We start from the raw sequence: 23,384 nt of genomic DNA, 5'->3' as shown, positions 1-23,384 counted from the left end.
TACCACTTGATAACTAACCCCATTTTCAAAATAACTACTACCAAACAGCACCCCAAGTGCAAAGTTTATGTCGTTGCTGCAGTGGCCCTGTGTTCACTTTCAGCTTGCGACCCTTTCCTACATGTCATCCCCTCTCTCTCCCCCTTTCACGCTTACATACTTCCCTTTCAAATAAAGGCAAAACACCCGAAAAATAATCGTAAAAAAAGAATGATATTAACAATAATAATTAGTACCACATGGAAAATTTGTTTCCAGAAACCTCTGCGAGACTTTGGGTATTAGTTATTTTCCAGGACATTTCAGACTGTTTTGGGAATTGTAAAACAAAGCGTTGTAATTTATTGTGATAACTGATTTTGTTAATTCACAACTGTTACTTGAAGTAGCTGTCATTCAGATCTATGATTCAGAGTCTGGGGCGGGACTGTCTGCAAAAAAGTTCTCAACATGGAGTTGACAGCTGGCAGCTAACAGTGCTAAGTCAATAAACAGTGCTAACAACAGCAACAGTGCTGACAGAGCTTATGGGGTTAACTTCGAGGGAACCGGAGGGTGTGTGCTACTGCAGACTGTATTAATAATGTATGTACCATGACAACACCTATCAGTTTGTGAATTGCTGTTTTGAAGCCTCGACTTTGTCATATTGGTCATCACCATCTTGGATTTTATGGGCAATTTGAGATGGGGGTTTGGGGTTTTTTTTGGAGCCAGCCTCAAGCGAGTGTTTGATTTTGATTCTCTGCACTGGCTTCATCAACCTTGGAGTTTGCTGCTTGGCCGCTAATTTTCTGCTATTAAGCTGTTCCAGTATCAGTGGTAACGGCCGTATGAGGTCAGTGTAGGGCGGCGGTGATTCGCTGGTTACTATGATACGCATCACACACAGACGTTCACATGAGACTTTAACACACACAGAGGTAACATGAGCTTATTTTCTGCTCTAGATGACATTACTCCCATATATCTTGTAGTGGTTCTTAGTGGTTTGTGGTTAACGCTTTTAATCTGATTCACTGTGTGATGTTTCTGGGTTTATACAGACCGACATTTACCCGTACTCTTATTTTGACCATAACATGGCCGAGTCATCCTTGTTAAGGCATTTGCATGCCCTTATGTGGCTACAGATAGGTCAGCGTATATATGTACACACACAGAAGTGCATCAAAATATGTTGGTGGTGGTCTGTTTACTCTTTGTTTATTTCTGTCCACCCTGAATGGAAATAAACAGTCTGTAAACAGTCAAACCTCATGCAGTGCAGCTGAATTTCATCTGAGAGTTTGACAACCGACTGGTACATTAGATATCTAAAAATACACTGAATGACCTGATTAGTGGAAATGCTTATCAGGAGGTCACAGATGTAGGAGAACACAACTCAGTCAGGTCCTGCTAAGTGCATGACTAATGCATCATGGGATTTTTCAAAGAATGTGTAAAAGGAGAGGTATGTGAAGCTTGTGCACACTTTGGCACACACTCACGCTTGCCTAAGTTGCTGATCATAATTGTCTTTCTTGCACAAATAAAGATGGTTCTGGATTTATTTATTTTCTATCTCAATACAATAGTAACATGATGTATGTGGAAAGGCTAATTGGTTGCTGTTATGATTCACCCTCTCCATACTGGCTGTGAAATGATCCCTTCCTTGTGCAACTTTGATGTAAAGTAAGAGATGAGACAAAATCACACACAGCCTTCTGTGTAAAAATGTGATCTAAAGTTCATTAGAGGTCAGTGACTCAGCTCATCTGCGTATATACCAAAGTTAGTCATTTTGAAATTCCCTCTTTGTTTTTCCCCAGACTGTTTCCTTGATGGCTGCAACAGTTAGACAACAAAAGACATGCACTGCTCCTGCTCCAAAAAAGAAATGATATGTAAATCAGGGAGCAATGAACCTGGTCTATGTGTCATGGTTCCTGCATTCTCCTCCTCCCCTTCACTGCCAGTATTTTTCCACTCACCTCACTGACCTGCTCTACCTGCCAGCCACGCCCACAGCTGCAGCTCATCACCAATCAGTCCAGTATTTAAGACACTCCAACACGTTCACTCACTGCCAGATTGTTCCTCTGCTATTATGCACGACTCTCCAGCGTTTACCTGCCTGATTTCCCGGTGCCGACCCAGCCTGTTCCCGACCAGCTCTCTTCGCCTGCCTCTCCGTGTACCTACCTGCCTTCTGTCCCCGACCACGTGCTCTGATTCAGCGTTCTGGAAATCTGATGGCTCCACTGGCAAAGACCTCACCGCTCGACCTCGACGATCCTCCTGTCTGCTCCTCGACGGTACCGCTGTTTCTTCGGACTGTTTTCCCGGTTACGGATCTCCTGCCTGTCCCCGACCAGTCTTCAGCGCAATCCCCGACAACGTTCCCACACGTGTTGTCGGCTCGTCGAGCTACGGGGTTTCCTGCTCTCCAGCCACAGTAGGTTCGAGCTTCGTGTTTTCTCTTCGTGGGATTCCCAGAGACATTATTTGGGCTCACTGCCTGAAGAACGAACTGAATATCTGTGGGCTGTTCTTCGTTTGTGTTGGTTTAAATAAAAGTCATTACCAACTATCGCTGAGTTTTGGCGTACTGCATCTGGGTTCTAAACACACCCGTTTCAGTACAATCTGGCCAAACATGGACCCAGCTGACTCCAACACCCATATCGCTCGCCCATTCCTGTGCCACCCCAGATCTCTCCGGGGTACCCACGGAGTACCACGACTACAGGGAGGTGTTTAACAAGTCCAGGGCCACCTCTCTGCCTCCCCACCGTTCCTATGACTGCGCCATTGATCTCCTTCCCGGAGCTGCCCCTCCTAAAGGCTGTCTCTACTCTCTATCTGCACCTGAGAGAGAGGCCATGGACACCTACATAAAAGACTCTTTGGCTAGCGGTATAATCCGGCCATCCTCGTCTCCTGCCGGGGCCGGCTTCTTCTTTGTGGGGAAAAAAGATGGTTCTCTACGGCCCTGCATTGACTATAGGGGGTTGAACGACATCACCGTCAAGAATCGTTACCCCCTCCCCCTCATAGCATCAGCGTTTGAACTGTTACAAGGGGCAACCATCTTTACCAAGCTAGACCTTCGCAACGCTTACCACCTGGTCCGTATCCGAGAGGGGGACGAGTGGAAGACGGCCTTCAACACTCCCACTGGACACTATGAGTATTTGGTGATGCCTTTCGGGCTCACCAATGCTCTCGCAGTCTTCCAGTCCCTAATTAACGACGTTCTCAGAGACTTCTTAGCAAGTTTGTGTTTGTTTATCTGGACGACATTCTGATATTTTCCCGGTCCAGACAAGAACACGTCCATCACGTTCAGACGATTCTGCAGCTCCTCCTCAAGAACTCCCTGTTTGTAAAGGCGGAGAAATGTGACTTCCATGCATCTTCTGTCTCCTTCCTTGGATACATCATCGGTCACAATCGCATGGAGATGGATCCTGCTAAAGTCTCCGCCGTGACCTCATGGCCTGTTCCAGATTCGCGCAAACAGTTGCAACGTTTCCTGGGGTTTGCCAACTTTTACAGAAGATTTATTTGTGGGTACAGCACGGTGGCAGCCCCCCTCACAGCACTAACCTCATCCAAGGTTCGATTCCGCTGGTCTCCTGCAGCCGACAACGCCTTCCAACACCTCAAGGGGTACTTCAGCTCTGCTCCCATTCTCCTCATTCCCGACCCCGAAGGACAGTTCGTGGTGGAGTGGGATGTGGGAGTGGGAGCTGTCCTCTCCCAACGCTCGGCTGACGATGGGAAGCTGCACCCGTGTGCTTTCTTCTCCCGACGGCTTTCACCAGCAGAGCGCAACTACGACATCGGCAATCGCGAGTTACTGGCGGTCAAGCTGGCGCTGGAGGAGTGGCGCCATTGGTTGGAGGGCACCAAGGTACCCTTCCTCGTCTGGACAGACCACAAAAACCTGGAGTACATCCGAACTGCCAAGAGACTCAATTCTCGCCAAGCTCGTTGGGCCCTGTTCTTCGCTCGCTTCTCTTTCACCCTCTCATATCGTCCAGGCTCTCGCAACATTAAGCCCGACGCTCTGTCTCGCCAGTTCCTGGAGGAGGAAGAGGCCTCACCCCTCCCTGACAGCATTCTTCCTGCATCTCGTCTCCGGGCAGCCCTTACCTGGGAGATTGAGGAACGCATTATGTCAGCGTTGGAGGAACAGCCGGGTCCCAGTTCCTGTCCTCAGAACCGCCTGTTCGTCCCCGAAGAGTTCAGGTCGGAGGTGTTACAGTGGGCCCACGCTTCTCGTCTTACCTGTCACCCTGGGATCACTCGCACCAGAGAGGTCCTGCAACGACGGTTCTGGTGGCCCACATTGGCCGACGACACCAAAGACTTTGTGAATTCCTGTCCTGTCTGTAATCAATGCAAGACCCCTCGCCAAGCTTCTGCCGGCCATCTGCACCCACGTCCTGTTCCTCATCGCCCCTGGTCCCACATCGCTCTGGACTTCATTACCAGTCTGCCACTGTCGGGTGGCAACACCACTATCCTGACAGTGGTAGACCGGTTCAGCAAAATGGCACATTTTGTGCCCCTACCCAAGCTCCCCTCAGCCAAAGAGACCGCGGGATTGCTACTGGAGCATGTGGTCCGGTTGCACGGCATCCCTTCTGATGTGGTCTCAGATCGGGGTCCTCAGTTCACTTCGGCGTTTTGGAGAGAGTTCTGTCGGCTCCTGGGGGCGTCCACCAGTCTGTCCTTGGGGTATCCCTTGGGGTGAACCAGGAGATGGAGACGGCGCTACGTTGCATGGCCTCTACTCACCCTGCCTCCTGGTCATCGCAGCTCCTGTGGGTGGAATTCACCCATAACACCCTCCTGAGTTCCGCCACTGGACTTTCTCCCTTCCAGTGCGCGTATGGTTACCAGCTTCCTCTGTTTCCTGCTTAAGAGAAGGAGACGGCCTACCCTTCGGTGGAAGATTACATCCGTCGCTGCCGCCAAACCTGGACACGAGCCAGATCCACGCTGCTACGGGCTGCGGGTCGCTACACCTCCGTGGCTAATCGTCGCCGCTCCCAGGCCCCCTCCTACCAGGTGGGCCAGAGGGTCTGGCTTTCCACCAAAGATCTCCCGCTGAAGGTGGATTCCCGTAAGCTGGCTCCAGAGTTTAACGGTCCGTTCCCCGTCGAGAAGGTCATCAACCCTGTGGCGGTTCGATTAAAATTGCATCGCACCATGAGGATCCAGCCCACGTTCCACGTCTCCAGGGTCAAGCCGGTCCGGGAGAGCCCCCTGCAGCCAGCCTCTCAGCCGCCTCCGCCTCCTCGACTCATCGAGGGCGCGCCGGCTTACATGGTGCGCCGACTTCTTCGTTCCAGACGCCGCGGCAGGGGTCTCCAATACCTTGTGGATTGGGAAGGATACGGTCCGGAGGAGCGGTCCTGGGTCCCGGCTCGGCAGATCCTGGATGGCCAGCTCATTGAGGAGTTTCACCGTCTCCATCCGGATCAGCCCTCCCGTGCCGTTCCTGGTCAAGGGTCCTCCGCCTCTGCTCGTCCCCCTTCTCCGGTTCCTGGGCCGTCTGGTGTGGGGTCCTTCCCGGAGGGTCCCGCTTCGCTGCTGAGGGTTGGTCCTCCTTCTGATGACGACGGCGACAACGTTGGATAGGACGGGTCCGAGGAGTTCTCCTGCCTGTCCCCAGCCAGTCTTCAGCGCAATCCCCGACAACGTTCCCACACGTGTTGTCGGCTCGTTGAGCTACGGGGTTTCCTGCTCTCCAGCCACAGTAGGTTCGAGCTTCGTGTCTTCTCTTCGTGGGATTCCCAGAGACATTGTTTGGGCTCACTGCCTGAAGAACGAACTGAATATCTGTGGGCTGTTCTTCGGTTGTGTTGGTTTAAATAAAAGTCATTACCAACTATCGCTGAGTTTTGGCGTACTGCATCTGGGTTCTAAACACACCCGTTTCACTATGTTGAAACAGCCACAATAAATGTTTTGACTATGAATACTTAAAAGAGGATGTAGTGTTAGTCAAAGCAGGGCAGTGTGTGTTTGCTTATTTCACTTACTCAGCAAGTAGAGGTCCAGAGGTTGGGCAGTCATTATTATGCCCAAACCCAGACATTTTATTTGAGGTAAAATGAGATAAAAAAAACTGAAGACACTATTTTTAATCATTGAATACTTTGTTGTATCTTATATACTTTGTGGAAAATGCTGAAGGGAAAATGTATGATTAAATTTAATTCTGAGATGCAGAACAGGATTGTGCAAACTCATCTGGTCACTGTGATTTTTCTGCGTGCAGTGGCCTCTCATTTTCCTGTGATAGATTTGCTTCTCGAAAAACCAAAGTAACAGCACACTTTTTATTTCTAGCATGCCCACGCAGACTGTCAGAACGGAGGCAGACACACGCAGCAGTAAAGGCAAAGGTTAAGTGGAAAACCTGGTGAAAATGAGAGGACAAACTCCTGTCTAATATCTCCTCTAAGTGCTTTATAATCTAAATGACCTTCAATAAGGCTGCTACTGTGAAAGTACCTCTATTCTAGTTGAATAGTTGAAGTTTTTGGTACAGCAGCAGAGGAGGTGGTTGTTTCCTCTCTCACATAATTTGAACAAGAGTCTGCAGCCCTTCCAGCAGCTCTGAGATGCTGGACTAAGGCACAGCAGTGCTTTCAGCTGAATGTTAACATCAGCAAGACAACACGCACAAAATGCAATACTTACATTCCCATGTTAACCACAAGCTGCAACCTCCGGGGCTGGAAAATGAACCCAAAGTGGAAGTGCCAATACTTGGCTGCAGTTCCTCAAATGGCCACTTGAGGCTGGCTCCAAATGCAAGCCAATCCCCATGGTCCCTGAGGAACGCCACAGAATGGCAGCAAAAAATCCCCTGCAGCTCATAAAGCATTTTCCCCTTAAAACCAGTGTAAAAGACACATCTGTAAAACTGTTGACAAGACACCTCCAACTGCAAACAAGGTCAGTTATGTCTTTCTGTTCTGGGGTTTTTAATCAGTTCATAGAAATCTGCTCTTTTTTTTTTTTTTTTTTTTACATCTTTTCTTTAAAAAAACAACTATTAAATCAATCAAGTCTTTCACCTCTTTGCGCGGCGAGCTCTGTGATTGGCTGTTAATGACTATGATGTCACCGCTAAAATAAAAAACTTCTCTCGCTGTCATAGCTACACATGAATTAAACTGACACAGTAAAAGTGGACTAGAACGTTCTCTAGAAATCTGATTGTTGCAGTCGAGCCCTTAAGCTGACAAAAGGGATTTAAAAATCTGTGACGTCTTAGCAATTTAAAGTCTATGAGCCGAGCATGGGCGGGGCCAGTGGGAGAAACACTACTGCACATTTTTAGTGGGCCACATGTTGCAGAAGTAATCCCAGAGGCTAAAAGGCCAGGCAAGCGGTCCTAACTGGACTGAATAGGTGCCATCTCTGGGTTTGGTGTCTAGTTATTATTATACAGCAATGGTCTTTCAGTATCAAAACTAACTCACTGCTCAGTGAACAAAAATCACAAATTTAATTGTGTTTGATGACGGATTACAGCAGTTAACAATTGTACTGAAAATAGGAATATTTACCCTTACATAAAATGCAGTTTATCACAGTTATGTTATATAATGGAGTGCCCACTGGCCAATTTGACCTCTCCCGACTTTGGCCATCTTGTTTCTGCCAAGCCCCTGACTTAGAGGTTGTAGCGCACTTCTTTGGCAAGTACGGCATCCTTACCAGCTTTGAGCATGGTTTGAATATTTGGTGTCCCCATATGGATGGATTTCCTTGGCATCAGAAGGTGTGTCAGCTTCCCAGCTCCCTTACAGGTTTGGCTGTGAAGAGTCATAATCCCCATCGCTGGGGCACCTTCTTGAACCAGAATTGTGAATTGGTTTTCATTTGTCAACGTTTTCATAACTCACTCTTTTTTTACAGGGTGGGGTAGTTGTGGCCCCACGCCCAACCCCCAACCTGGGGGACCAGGGACTGCATTTGTGTGCCTCCTCCCCCTCGACCTATCCAGTTTGGTTGAACCTGCCAGGGGTATAGAGCCCCCTCTGGCAGAGCTCTCAGGGTCACTGGAGTACACAAGCCTCTCCAGCACGGCAAGGTTGCAGTCCAAGAGAGGTAAGTCACATTGTGCTCTTCTGCAAATGTAATGATATGTTAACAGCTGAGTAATAATATATAATAAATTTACAAAAAACTCAACTCAAATCTAAATAATAAAATTTGTGACTTGTGTCTGACTCTAGTCCAAGTCACGTGATTCGAGTCCACACCTCTGCCCCTTGGGTTACTTGTACACATTCAAGAAACACTGCTCAAGGAAACATTGTTTTATAAGTGCCTCAAACATTTTTGAAATATTTAATAGATATTCAATTAGTGCAAAGTCATGTTTCGGTTCTTTTGTTTACATCACACACAGCATTTGTTGGTTTCTGCTTCCCCCACATAATGATATTAACTCAGGAACTACTTCAATAAGGAAATATTTTTTATTGCAGCGGTGTGGAGATTAAAGGCAAACACGTTGATATTATCAAAATAGATTTTATTCTAGACCTTGAAATCTGAATGATATTACAACAGTCAGATCAGGAGGCTGCGGACTGCAACCATGTGAGTGAGAGAGAAAGAGAGTACGATGTAGGTGAGGGCAAAGACAACACAACAAAAAGAAATCTGCAAATTGGTATTTACATGTTCTGTGTTATAATACGACAATTAAATCCAGATTTTTTCTTATTTTTGTTCATTTTGTGTATGTAGCTACAAATAAATCAGAATTACAAAAGTTTTGACAAGTACAAAACCTTCGAGGGCTCTCCGACATAGCAAAGATAGAATTAACGTTAGTACTTTCGGTAGGAACAAAAGATAGCAAACACACTTAAATGCAGTGTAAAAAGCTTATCATCTAAAAACAAAACATTATAAAATACCATTCCACTGTCATAGACATCATTTGAAATAGTGTCTTTGTGGTACAGTCCAATCGCTGTATTAAAAGCAAACTTTAAAATAGTCTTTAGCTTCAGTACAAAATTTTTCAAAACAAGTAACATTCTGAGCAAAACCTCTGAAATGTCCTGATTATGTATGTGCGTGTGTGTGTGTGTGTGTGTGTGTCTATCAAGCCGTTAGCTGTTAGTTATGGCTGCGAGATGAGACCTGGAATGCCATGAAGTTGGCTTGGTTCGACTTTGACGTACCCCAAGGAGTCGTATAGGACACTGTTAACCCTTATTCACCCACTGCACACTTTCCATAACGATTCATCTTTAAGAGCATTCTGATTAGATGTGTTTACAACGGCTTCAATAAACACACCTCCCTGTTTCTCCATTTTTAGTCTAAAGTGCAGGAAAAAAAAACCCTTCAAAGGGCCGCTTTTTTTTTTCTTTCTATGACTGTTTAATGGTATTTTATAAAAAACCATTCCTCATGGTTACGACCCCTTGTGATGTGCAACATCACATACTGTATTTCAAGCGTTTTCAAAGAGTAACTTTAAAATCCACTCTTAGCATACGAGTGGCATACAAAAGAGTTCCCTGTGATAGCACAGATATATATTTATATATATATATATTATATGCAGATACCATGTTACATCAAGTCATGTTACAAGCACAGACTTGCCTCAAAATGCCAACTCTGAACACTACAAACAAAAGCGCTGTCTATCCATGCATAGGCCTGAACGCAGCCCGTCTCCATAGTGTGTGTGTGTGTGTGTGTGTGTGTGTGTGTGTGTTAACACTGGGTAATGACAAACCAAAGCAGAGGGACTGTAGTGTGTACTTTCTGAACATGAAAGCTGCACACATTACAGAATAAGAGTCAGGACGTTTTGTGTATAAGATTTAGGGGGATTTAGTGACATCTAGTGGGGAGGACTACAGATTGCAACCAGATGAAACTTTTCCCGGTCTGAATTATTTCAGTGTTCATTTTTCAGGTTTTTACCGGGAGCAAAATTATTCCCAGAGGTCTCTTCCTCTCCAAAACAAACAGATCGGGTTATTTATTAGGGTAAAAAAAAACAAACACACTGAATAAAGCAGTTTCTCGTAACAAACCAGGGTTTCTCTGAGGCTGTTTGGCTCATCAGAGCCAGGTCGCTGGTCTTGCGCCTGCTGTATGCACATTTTTTATCTCTCATAATGTAAGATTCAGATGTTCTGGAGGTTTCCTCTCCAAAACAAACTGATCCAGTTTTATATTTTTGTTAAAAAAAAAAACAAACCACACTGAATAAAGCAGTTTCGTGTAGAAAAAAAAATCTTCCTTTTCCGACACCCTGGTCGCAGAGGGGCTGCTAACAAAAAATGCAATTGGCTCTATCTAGAGCCACTGTTATGTTTGTTACTGTAGAAACATGGAGGTGCAACATGGGCGTCTCCGTGGATGAGGACCCACTCCCCATGTAGATCTAAACGGCTCATTTTAAAAGAACAAAAATACAACACTTCTTATTTCCAGGTTATAAAACAATTGAGAAAACATACTTATTATATTTAATTTCTGCCAATATTGCCCCCTAAATCCTACACAGTTAGCCTTAAAGACGCTTCTAACGACTGCTCGACATGACAAACTGTGATATGAATTCCAGCCAGGAAATGATACTCAAGATGATGTCCTGATTTTTAATGACCCGAGCAGGGGAAACAGGACATAATTAGAACGACTTAGTCTGATTATCATTCAGCATTAGTAAGCAACAAACCATTTATTGAGGAAACAGAACAATTACGACTATTTATCATCAGATGGATGCAAGCAGCTATAGGCCTGTTTTTCTGTATCTCTCTTTCTCCCACAGAAGCTTTAACAGCACCAGAAAGCGAGCTATCCCCTCGCCGCGTAACCTCACTGAGGACACAAAAGCACAGCTGCAGTCTGAGCTGAAGACATAAATCGGGGATGAGATCAGCGATGGAAAACCTGAAGCCGACTGCACATCAGCACTGATGTCTTTAGAACATGGGATCGACATAACGTTAAACAGATACGAAGATTATCTCTCAGCCTGGAGGTTTTGAATTCTTTAGAGCTCTATATGTTAACCTGATGAATTGTGAACACCTGAAAACCATTTCTGAGGATAAAAGTTGCAAAAACAAAGGACAGTTCGGTCTTTGATAACTGCTTTATACTTTGTTAAAAAACAAAATGGATCAAACCTATTGGATAAAAATAGAGTAAACAACATTATAAACCATTTTTATCTTCTAAGCTAGTATACATCTGCATTTCTGAACCTTAAAGACTGCCAAGAGGTGGATGACTGGATCTCCCAATAAACACCCATTGTAAAAGACCCCCCCCTCCCCTTCTCTCCCAGCCCACATGGAATATAAAACCCGCGGATATCAGTAAAATCCAAAGTCAAAACAACAATGTCCACAGGACACCAAATGCTGACATATGCAATATGCACACACCAACAGAAGACAAAAAAATCTTTCTGGTACAAAGGATAAAAAGAGGAAAGCGAGAAGAATCCTGGTGTTTTGGTTTACATGTGACGGGTCCGGCAAGTTTGTACTGCGTGATGACAGAGAAATGTTTCTACCTGCAGATCTGTGAGAGCACCGCAGGCGTCCATACAGACCTGATATACGACTTAAGAACTGCCTGTGGCAAAGGTGTGGTCCTTGTGTGTACATATATGACGGGGTGGGGGGGGGCTCCGTTTGGCTGTAATGGCGGGCCATGGCATCTGATGGGACTACAGCAGTGTGGCGGACAGGCAGGGACAGTCAGTCATTTTGGCTATGTACACATTCGTAGTCGGTCCATGGCTCCCCCAGACGAGTGTCATTTTCTCAGGTCTAATACGCAAACCTGGAAAAAGAGGAAGGAAGACAGTCAGGCACAATGCTACTTCCTCCGCTGCGAGTTTCAGTCTCGGCCACATCAGGACTCTTACTGGCACCAGAAGGAAAGATGCGTCATTTCTCATCAGTAACGTCAGGTTTTTGTCCCTTTCACACAAAAAGCTTCATATTTTGCAAATGAGAGTGTGAGTCACGTGTTTTAACTGTCATTAAAAGTCGATCTTGTGATTTCCCTCCTCTAGACCAGGTGAAATTCTTATGATAGCTCTGTGTAACATTATAGACTAATTCACAGTGTTTATTTACAAAACCCTCCAGATACAACCCCCCCCGTGTCACATCCAGAAAATGGGATGGCGCTGAGCTAACACACAGAAAAAGAAAAAGTTAAATTATTGTGTTTAGTCCGACTTTAACTGGACTTTCAAAATACAGGTTAACATGTTAGTCCAACTGAAACAGTACCAAGTCCAATATCTTGAACTAACACACCTGGATAATGCGGCTGGCTGTCTTAACTGGACTTTAACTGGCCTTCAGGCATTCAGCTGGACAGTATAAATTTGTATAAGAAAGCCAGGAAAAACAAAAGAAGAAGGAAAGAAAGAGAGCTTGAGACAGAGCCCAGAAGCATGAGACTCATGCCAGATGAGTGAGAGTTGATAACTTCGGTGGGTAAAGGATTAACAGAATTTAAAAAAAAAACAAAAAAACAAAAACAGAAATAACCGACACGGGCAAGATTACGTCGGTTAGAGGTTCTGAATGTCGGTTTTGATTAAATTTCGATTAATTGCCCAGCCCTACTTCAATGTTACATTTAAGCCTGAAAATGACTACAGAAATAAATTTTAAAAACTTCAAAACTTCAAATCAATTGCCAGTTGCTGTTAGTGCAACGCTACAGTGATTCAGACTGTTGAGAACAAAAGCCAGAGGACTGCTGCGTCAAACTTAAACACTACAGCCTTCTTATGGAACATGTTTTGTAGCAGAGCAGACAAAACAAAAATAAAGGATAGTCAGGATTCCCATACCTCCTTAAACATTAAATTCAAGCACTTTTCAAGGACACCCCACGCCCATTTCCTTCAAACTGCACAACAAAGTTTGAGACAAGAAGATGATTAATTATGTTTCCAACACTTGGGTGGACACACAATTATTCAGACGCCACCAATAATTAGATCCAAGTAGCACCCGAACATTGTTCTAAATTACTCTGCATCGGGCTTAACTAGAATTTTTAAAATGAGATCTAGCAGGCTTTACAGGAGCTCAAAGAAAACAATTCAAAAGACATCAAAGACTGAATGAGTGAATACTTCTCAACTGTGCTGTGTTGCAGTGATGAGTTAAGAAATATAACCTCTTTACCACTTCCCAAAAAACCTTGCTAAAATCTGTCTGTTGTGCTCAGTGGTAAAGATAACAATCTGCGTTCTGGGTATTATTATGCCCCAGCTCGGATCGGCAATGATGGAATATCCATAGGACACCTGAGTGGATGCAGTTGTTTTTGCCACTTTTCCAGCGAGATGCATTGAGACACTGCCACAAGTTTCTTTCAACAGTGAGTAAACAGTGTTCCAGATGAGTTAGCACTGAGTTATAGGGAGAGGCTGGATAAGTAATACATATAAAAACATGACGTCGAGCATCATACACATAAATGGAAAAAAAAATGGCAGAGGCTTCTGCATCCTTTCGCTTAGCTTTACTGGCAATGGGAAGGAAGTCCATCACCTATTTTTGCTGCGTGTGCAAACATAGAGTTATAGGCATGAAAACACCCTGAGAAGCACCAGTATTCTCAAAGGAATTAGATTAACCACTGATGAGTAATGCTTGGTTGTCTTTGAGAAAAGGACATTTTTAGGCACATCAGATAAAAATAAGTCAAACCCCCATGTCTGCTTCGTGTGTAACTTGTCAAAAATCCAGATGGGCTGTTACAGCCTTTTTGCTCTGCAGTGGCTTCCGTCTGGTTAATCAACCATAAACGGCTGACTGGTGGAGCATTGCAGTCGCCTCCCTGATCTCATATCTTCTTGTCTGCTTGCTGCGTTTGGCCAAACAGTCCTCAGGTTAACGCTACAAACTTTTACATCTCAAAGGTTTTATGGAGCATTCTTGGGTGTTTGGCACCAGCTTGGAAACCTTTCTAAGAGTTTAATCTTTTATAATTATGTCGCATGAAAACCTTGTATTAAAGGAATACTTCACCGACAAACTGACTATTTGTTTTTCAACAAGTCATGCTGTTACGTCAAATTGTTAAAGAAAACTGCTTTTCTCATATGACTCCACAAAACACTGTGAACTTAGTGATTTATTGGAGACCACACTTTACAACAGCAAAATTACATCAAAACATCTGTTACAAACTCACCGTTATAATGCAAGTGTCATTTATCCTGTGGTATGGCCACTACTTCCCAAAGGTGTACATTTTTACAACAAACCCTTGGTATTTAAATCTGAACTGGGAGGGGAAACTCATCTGTGTTCTCCAGAATCAAAAAGTAAGGGGTTTGATTTTCAGTAAAAAATGCATTTGTTCGAGAAGCACTGAGCAAATGACTGGATAAATGAGACTTGGATTATATTGAACAAGTGGTGGGGAATCTGTAAACAGATGCTTTTAAACAGAATTGCGTTAGTGGCCCCCCACTGATAAATACAGTAAATCAAGATGTTTGCCGTTTTCTGTGGAGGTATGTGAGAATAACAGTTTTGTTCACAAATTCCAGGTATCATGAGATTGCTTATTGATACATAAATTGTCATTTTGAAGGTGAAGTATTCCTTAAACATGTAAAAAGATAACCCAAAAAATATGAGTACATTTGATTATCAGTATAAATGTCATAAAAGTCATATCTTATTTTTAGAATATGACTTGACTTAAAAAATGTGAAAAAATATTTTCCAGAGCAACTGTTAGTGGTGTTAATCACAAGCTTGTAGTTATTAACAACCTATAGATGGCTCGTTTTGTGAACAGTGACACATTTTTCAGATACTAATGGCTCTATCTAGTGTTTACTAATGGCACTACAACCAACCGTTATATTTTCATTTAGTTTTTGAGGCTGCGTTTGAAACTGTCTAATGTTAAAGTTCCCACTGTTACCTAGGGTTATTATAGTTCACTAATGCTGAACACAAACTAGCAGTAGGTGTGAAAGAACATTTTAGTTATCTGAAATGAAGATTAAAAACTAGACATGAGAAAAAAAGAAAACTAATGAATGATATTGTGGACTTATTGTGGACTTACAAAACTGAAAATTATACAAATACACATCTTTAGCTTCAATCTTTGACAATTTGGTCAAATTTGCCAACAAAAGAAGCATGAGGAGCCTTTGGCGTTTATTGAGACTGGGATGTTTGCATCGGTAATTCCCGACCTTTTTTTTAAAGGGAACCCTTTTCTATCATTGAGTAAACTGATGACCCCTAACAAAGTGACATATTTAATGGATTATTATATTCAATGTATGACAATCACAGTACAGAACAACCAGCAGACTGTACAATTAGAATATCACATAATATTATATCTTATAATAGAATAGAATATATCTATATTTATATATATATTTATATATATATATATATAAATATATATATATCTATATTTATATATATATTTATATATATATATATATATATATATATATATATATATATATATATATATATATATATATATATCTTTATTGTTCACCAGGGTGGAAATTTGTCAGTTAACACAATATCTGCAGGAAACTTGTGTAAAACAAGTGATTTGGATTCATTTTAAGCAGATTATTTCCTGAGAATATTGCATCAGAATGAGTTTGAACAAGCTTTTTATACAACTATCTGTCTGTATTATGTATTTTTATACCTTAAATTTAAAAAAACAACAAAAAACTTTTAAAATAACAATTTCATTTTGTTTTCTTCACATAAATGAATGAAATGCTACGCTATAGGCCAATAGTGTATGGATATATATTCTGAGAATGTTGTATGCCACTTAAAATTAAGCAGGCCTTGTGGCCACCTTTGAAACTTTGGCGAGCCATAGTGGGGGTCTGGACCCTCAGTTAGGGAAACAGTGGTCTACATTACTGTGAGTCATTGCTTTCACCAAGGGGTGTCCCCATACTACAGCAGAAAAACTAAAAGTGAACTGAAACTAATAAAAGATAAACGAAATCTAAAAAATGTAAACAAAAAAACTAAACTGAAAAGAGATAATCCACTCTGGAAACTAACTGAAACTAAAATTTACCAAAAATAAGAATTAAAAATAAAAACTGATGAAAAAAACAAAAAACAATCTATAATAAGTCTGCTCACTCCACAGCTGTGTTGAAATGCTAGAAATGTTAGAATTTCTGTACAACCTTGTTTCCCACCCTAAAACACACCACTGCCTGCATTAGTCAACAATATTATGTGACACACACGTCATAAGCCAAGCACTTAACTTTTATCCACCAGCATTTTATGGTGTCAGCTCACAAAGGTCAAACCTTAAATACACGCAGCTGACCCACAAACTCACTGGGTCAGTGGACTGGTTGTACATAAAGGCTGAAGTGTGTGCGAGTGGCTGCTAATATCAGCAGTGATTATGATGTGTGTGACAGCGCGCTTGCTCTGATCAACTCACCGATCCATCTGACGCACTGGCTCCTACTTTGTCCCCTGTTGCGTTCCAGCACACCTCAAAGATCCCTCCTGTCCCTCTGTAACTGTGGACTAAAGCACCCGTCTGAGGAAACACACACAAACACACACACACATAAGAAACTGTTGGCAACATTATGTGTTTATGCTACTTTTGTGTACGTATGATGTAGATCAGTGTGTCTGTGGTTAGAGTTTGAGAGTAATATTCCAGACCTGAGTGTTCCAGATGTGGACACACTTGTCGAAGGAGCCGCTGGCAAGGTGCCTGCCGTCCGGACTGAAGGCCACGCTGTACACGGGCTCCTGGTGGCGGGTCAGTGTGTGGATACACACCCCACGCTCCACATCCCACAGACGCACCGTGGAGTCAAATGATGCGCTGGAGAGAGAGAATGAAAAAAGGAGCTGGCTCAGTGTCCAAGAATCATGTTGCAATAAAATGACCTGCCATGTACGACACCCGTGAAATAGAGCATGTCAACTGGACATGGCGGCTTTAATTAAAGAAAACAACAAGGAAAGCCACAGAGAGGATGTTTTTTTCTACTGGTTAATAAACTTGTGAAAACACAGGTGTTACCCAGTACAAGACATTACATGAAATTACTGCTAATGCAACAATTTCTACCACTGCAGTTTCACATTAAAAGCATTTAACTGGCAAAAAACGAATTGATTTGACATTGAATCCTCCCCCATTATCTTATTGATCTACTTTTCTCTTACAAGAGTGTGAGTGAAATCTGGGTTTTTTTATTACTCAAAGCTTCAAATGTTAAATGACGTTTATTACAGTCCTTAAGTGTTGTTCAGGTGGTAAGCCTGCTCTGATCTGCTTGACCCACTGTTTTTTGTTCGGGGTCAGTTGAGTGACTGCGGCATCCTTTACGGGTGTCACAGTCAGCCAACAGCTATAAAACAAATATGACTAACTGAGGCACCAGCATTGATTTTGTAGATATTTTTATCAGAGTCCAAGTCAAACTTAAATATTATATGAGCTGAAGCAGTGGAGTCAGAGTCAAATATTTTATTAATGAGGTTCTATCAAGGAATGAGAGTGCCACCAAAATTTGATCAGAGCAGCAGACTTGTTCAAGTTATTAAAACTTCAGCAATACCGATTTATCGGGATAGTCTTACTATCCTTATTTATCTGTACATAATGAAAAGATTTTTCATCAATTAAAAAGAAACTGCTTTTTTAGGAATGCAAGCTTCCATGCCCACCGTCTTACCTATAAATACAAAACTACACTGAAGCATATAATGTTCAGGTGCTGCTCTGTGGTCTCACCTGGCCAGCATGAGGTTGGCGCTGGGGTTGTTGGTCCCGGGGCCTGTTGGGCTCCACTTGATGGTGTAGATTTCTTTACTGTGGGCCTGGAGGTCATGGACACACGAGTCCTGCTTCATACTCCAGATCTATGCCAGAGAAGAAGAAATCAGCTGTTAGTGTGGCTTTTATCACAATGTTTATCGACAACTGCAATCAGGAATCTGTCTGATGATAAAAGTTCATTTTTTGTGCTTATTTGTGCTATAATGACATGTGCTACATCTGCGTGTTGTGTGGACTGACCTTCAGTGTCATGTCATCTGAACAGGAAGCCAGTAAGCTGCCAGTGGGATCCCACTTGATTGCATTCACCTCATTCTACAGTGAGTAAGATGAGATAGAAAACAAGACAAACACACAACATGTTTGCCTGATATACTTATATTTACATAAGGATATACATATTGATACTTTTATGACAGTTTATCTCAAGCATCACAATGACTGATGTTCTAGTTTCTCACATTTGTGAGGAAGATTTTCTACTGAACATCTAAATTGTTTAAATTGTGAACGAATGCACCTTGAAGCTAGGGGAGGGAGTTTAATTTTGATATCATTGGGCAAAAATTCTAAAATGACCTTTGAGCATAATGTAATTAAGCAGTCTGAGAGAAAAGTATTCTTCTGCACCCCGTCTTGGCTCTGACTTAAGAAAATCTAGCCCGTGAGGGGAGACTTTGGCTAATCCCAGCTTATTTCAGAGAGGGCGTTTCTATTGGCTAATGCAGCTGCATGTCCCTTTAGCGAAAGCCTGATTCAATGGCGGAGAATCCTGCAGAGAAAGTTGCTATTCCAACATTGGCAACAACTAAAAAAAAAGGAAGATGGACTTAACAAAAAGAGAGTCTGAAAATTAATGAGAATAAAATGTGTCAATATTGGGGAATTGTGTTACTAATTTCTTGCTATTTTCTGGGTCATTTCTTCATATACGTTACTAATTTCCTTCTCCCCATTTTTGAAAGAAATCAAGCCAATTTGCTTAGGTTTAGGAGGGCTAATAATTCAATTACTTTTCCAAAATGTTCAATTATTTTCCAGGACAGGAAAATGTGGAAAATGACTTTTCCAGGTTTTCCATGACCATGGGAGTCCTGAGAAACTGAGAGGAAATGCTGCTAAAAGTTTAGCCTTCTGCTAACCAAAGGCTCAGGGCTGCAGCTTCAAGTTGTTGAAGCTGTTGTAAGCTACAGCCTTGACTCACAGTGTGTCGTCCGCCTCACTCCCTGCTGCCACAGATTAGCCGGGAGGAGAACGGGCGGCAGCTCCAGAGACAGAGCCTGAGTCACTGATAACATTGAGCTGAATCCAGCCAGCCCAAACCCCAGTCTAGGGGGACCAGACAACCCCGACTACCTGCCAGATCAAAACTTTCTGTTGCTTCAATTACTCAAGTAACACCTGACCTGATGCAGAGGGTTTGCACTGACCAAATTCAAGCCTCTATGACCGCCTAGAAAAGGTATATCCAGTGCTGCTGCCTGCTCTTATATCAGTAAAGCAGTGAACAGCGACAGGGAGCAAGACAGACAGAGCGTAGGATGGTTAGCTAGCTAATTCTTGTCTCATTTGTGGTTTGATAAATAGAGAGGGAGAGGCTCAGGACAGAGAGCTGCAGGAAGAAGGTGACTTTTGGCTGTCTTTTCTATATTCCTGCGTACTCCAGCTTTAATGTCAGGAAATAACTTTTTTCAAAAGCTACAGTGTCAGAATTCATATTAACCATCCTACTATGCTTTAAGAACAGGAGTAAGTTTGGTCAGTGGAGTGTGTCCATTTCCCTTCCTGTGAGAAAGTATAACATACACACAGGAGTCCTGTCTCACCGTGTGTCCCTGGAAGGTTTTGACAGGTCTGTCCTGACCCAGCTTACACACATGGATGCACATGTCTGTGCTGCAGGAGGCAAACGTGTTGTTGCTCTGCCAGTCTACGTCCAGAGCAGGTGCTGTTGGGAGGCAGAGATAGAGCTTAGAGCTGCTGCAGCAGTGAGGCGTGTAGAGAGAGCATGAGGAGAAAAGGTGACGCAAATACAGTAGATTTCTTATTGCAACACTGGATCTGATGACTCACCACAATAAAGAGTGCAGATAGTTGTTTCAGAACATTAATTTAAGGGTCGATGTTATTCTCAAACAATCCAAACTGCTTTTGAGCAGAATGTGTAAAGACAAGTTGTGTTGAACTGGGCAGTCAAACATATCTGTTACAATGTGTGAAAGGACTTTATTAGGATGAATTTTTTTATCACAATGGTCTCACTATAGTTCACCAAAAGGTAACATCCCTCTAAAAACAGAAAGACTCTTGTGCATGCAAAGCCATGTGGGACAATGCAGCTGACCCCTGTCACTCACCGGAGTGGAAAGGAAATTGTTGTTTTGCCTCTCCTGTATGAGCGTCCCAAATAATCGTGGTCTGTGTGAAGGAGGACATTTTCATTATTTATACTAAACTAGTTTCATCTAAGTGAGGCAATCAAAAGAACATCACATAAAATATCAAAATGTGTTGTTATTGTAAAAATGTTGCAAGTCATACTCAGTTGACCTGAATAATGTGGAGGAGGATATACAGAGAAATTCATATCTCTCTCTCTCTCACACACACACACACACACACGCCTTTATATGACTCCTATACAGCGGTAGGGCATTAAAATGTAAACTGAAGGTGACACTGTGTGTCATTATACTTCTGCACACTAGGTGGTAATGTTGAACAATACCCAACAGGACCTGAGCCTGTCTGTTTGACTTTTGGTGGAGATGCATCTCTCACCTGCCAATACTTAACATTTAACAGTTGTAAGTGGACTCTGATATGCAGGAACATACGGTGGAAAGCACACAATACCTGCACAGACCTGTCTGTGGTCTGCATGCATGCCATTCAATTTATTTTCCCTTCTTTAGAAAAGCTAACAAATGAGGACTGATTTCATCCTTCATACATACTATCTTTTTTCTCTTTTTTTTTTGATTATTTGTCAATTTTTGCCCTTTTAAAGGCAAAATGCTTTGAAATAGGGTTGTCCGAATCGAGTGTTTTTGCCCCTGATCCTGATCTGATATTGAGTATCTGCTAATACTGAGTCCCAATCCGATACTGTTTTTTCTTTGAATATTACAGCTGCATAATGCACACTTCAAGTAGATTAAATGTATTAAAATCTATACAGTGTCTATGTTTGACAGTTTAAATAACAAAATAACAATGTAGGCAGTTAAATGTTTTTAGAAATAGCTCTCAATTTCACGAAGTCCAGCATTTAGGGTTTTTTTCCCCACCAAAATAAAAAGGTAATCAAATTTAAATGTCTTCAGAATCTGCCCTCAAATCTACTTAGTGAAGCATTGCAATAAAAGAACAGAACACTATAAATAAGTATGATCAAAATTCCACTTCGAAGTAGTGTAACAGCTTAACTTCAATATTCCCAGTCACAGCGAATAAGTAAGTCACACTTTAGCTTATTACAGCGTTATAGTAAAGAAAGCGCACTAAAATTAAATTAAAACAATGAGCTGAAAGATGCTACAATACCCCATGTTGATAACCCTCTGGGCTTGTGATCAATCTCTAGTGTCCTCCAACAAATGAAACCCTCACAGATTCCTGAACAATAATACCTGGCCATGTGCTCCAAAGAAATAGGGGGGCAACATTTCACCAGTCTAAATTTACAGTCCAAAAAAACCAACTAACTAACAACAGGGCAAGAATACGCAAAAATTTGACCAAACTGCTGTAACTCAAAGCTGGTAAAATAGTACTGCTATCTTGTAATCTTAACATAAGGTTTTGCAAGGTTACCCAAAAAGCATTTATCAGACTTAATCAATTCTAAATTCCAAAGCTCAGCTCAATGTGCCTTACCTTGTCGACACCAGCACTAAGGATGAAGTTTCCTTTCTTGTTCCATTTAAGTGCAAATATAGGACCTTTATGCTGACCCAAAGTACTCGCCAGGTTACCTTTAAATATTAAAAAAACAATTCATTTTAGAACGAGGGCAGAAATGTTTCATCATCCATTTATCCTCACAGAGCTTTGAACTTACCATCTTTTGTCCATATTCTAGCGAAGCCGTCATATGAGCCTGTAGCTAACAATGTTCCCTCGCTCTGAAAGAAAAAAGAGCAATGAGTCTCATTAGAGTGTTGTCAGGTGCATTCAATCTTTCCCACTTTCATTTGAATATCATTGCTGTAAAATACGTGTTTTTAAAATAATTGAACACTATGCTGTCAAAGTTGGTACTGTGTCTTTATATATGCTCATATAACTGGTGTGTCAAGATAAAGCTCAAAATGAGTAACAGGAAATTTCACCAGCAAATATCAAGATGTGAGTTTTTTTGTAACTGATTAGATCAGATGAAATCACCTAGTCACTCTTCACCTTCAGCTCTAAAGGCTGCTCCATTACAGCACTCTGATAAATATATGCAGGATGTAGCTATAAAGTTTTGTAGACAGTTTGAGGACCAAATGCAGTTACGAGAGTTTGAGATCTAATGTCGGCAAAAATGCTGTTGCACATTTCTAATCCATTGTTAGTGTAGTTAGCATGCATCAGGTCAGAAGGCTAACTTGACTTGCTTACTATACTGCGTCAACGCCACTGTTGCTCTGAACGGCCCGCTGAACCCCATTTAACTGACCCTCGACTGTCAAACTCTATGTGGTAAAAACAGGGCTGCTTCTTGAATTCAAAGATTACAATCATCAGTTGGAGATCCCTCAACTGAGACTGCCTCAAATTGAGCAGTTGTTTTCTTTAATTTCTTTTCCTGTGCAGTGTACCTCTGGGGACGTTTTGGTTCCCAGAGTTTGCTGCAGAGCGAGTGTTCTTGACTTTAACATTACTCTTGGGTATAGGGAGCTGCACAGAGGAGAGAAGAGAGACCTTCTGCTTCAAAGTGGTGATGTTACAGCTCACATCAACTTAATATGACAGAATCTCTGGCTATTATTTGATATTTTAAATGTTTTTGCACATTTACAATCCATGGTTAGTGGAGTTAGCTTGTTTACTACATTACATGAATGCCACTGTCATACCGAACATCCTGCTGAATTCAATCTTTAAAACTTTGTATGGAAAACAAAACGTATTGTCAAATATTCATATTGAACAAGCAAATCCCATTCAGCTGACATAATTTTGAGTTGGGTACATCTCTTGTCACAAGCTATTTAGAATTTGTTTTTTAAAAAAAAAGACAAACTATGGAGATAAAAGGTTTTTGTCCAACAGCAACTATATTTTCCACTTTGTCTATTAACAAGACTCATTAAGAAGTGAGCAGAAATATATTGAAGATAAATATTGAAGCTGATTTGCCGTTATGCATTTGTGTGCTGTACTACTCAAGGAAAAATAGTTTGCAGCTGAGCAGCATGAAAAGGATTTTCCCCCTCGGGAGCGACTCGCCCCCGTATATATGGTTGGAAGGAATGCCTTCAGCAGATGCAGTGGTCATACACACGCAC

At 42.2% G+C, this 23,384-nt stretch overlaps 1 protein-coding gene across 3 annotated transcripts in view; it reads right to left on the bottom strand.

Annotated features, from left to right (window-relative positions):
• Nucleotides 1-8,540: 8,540 nt before the first annotated feature.
• Nucleotides 8,541-23,384, bottom strand: part of LOC121951441 (TBL1X/Y related 1b) — a 33,848-nt gene continuing 19,004 nt past the window's right edge. For all 3 annotated transcript variants that reach the window (XM_088085205.1, XM_042497765.2, XM_042497764.2), the window contains exons 8-16: nucleotides 21,950-22,013; nucleotides 21,766-21,863; nucleotides 20,244-20,304; nucleotides 19,713-19,834; nucleotides 18,127-18,201; nucleotides 17,842-17,969; nucleotides 16,758-16,923; nucleotides 16,525-16,626; nucleotides 8,541-11,859 (exon numbers count right to left, since the gene is read on the bottom strand). In XM_088085205.1, the coding sequence (XP_087941331.1) occupies nucleotides 11,833-11,859; nucleotides 16,525-16,626; nucleotides 16,758-16,923; nucleotides 17,842-17,969; nucleotides 18,127-18,201; nucleotides 19,713-19,834; nucleotides 20,244-20,304; nucleotides 21,766-21,863; nucleotides 21,950-22,013 (843 nt within the window). In that variant the 3' untranslated portion in view covers nucleotides 8,541-11,832. The remainder of the gene's footprint in view (nucleotides 11,860-16,524; nucleotides 16,627-16,757; nucleotides 16,924-17,841; nucleotides 17,970-18,126; nucleotides 18,202-19,712; nucleotides 19,835-20,243; nucleotides 20,305-21,765; nucleotides 21,864-21,949; nucleotides 22,014-23,384) is intronic.

This window comes from Plectropomus leopardus, chromosome 12 (assembly GCF_026936395.1).
Source record: "Plectropomus leopardus strain MGB_pleo_1.0 chromosome 12, ASM2693639v1, whole genome shotgun sequence".
NCBI classification, from domain to species: Eukaryota; Metazoa; Chordata; class Actinopteri; order Perciformes; family Serranidae; genus Plectropomus; species Plectropomus leopardus.
The sequence above is the reverse complement of the archived record's forward strand: the minus strand, read 5'-3'. Positions and strand labels throughout refer to the sequence as shown.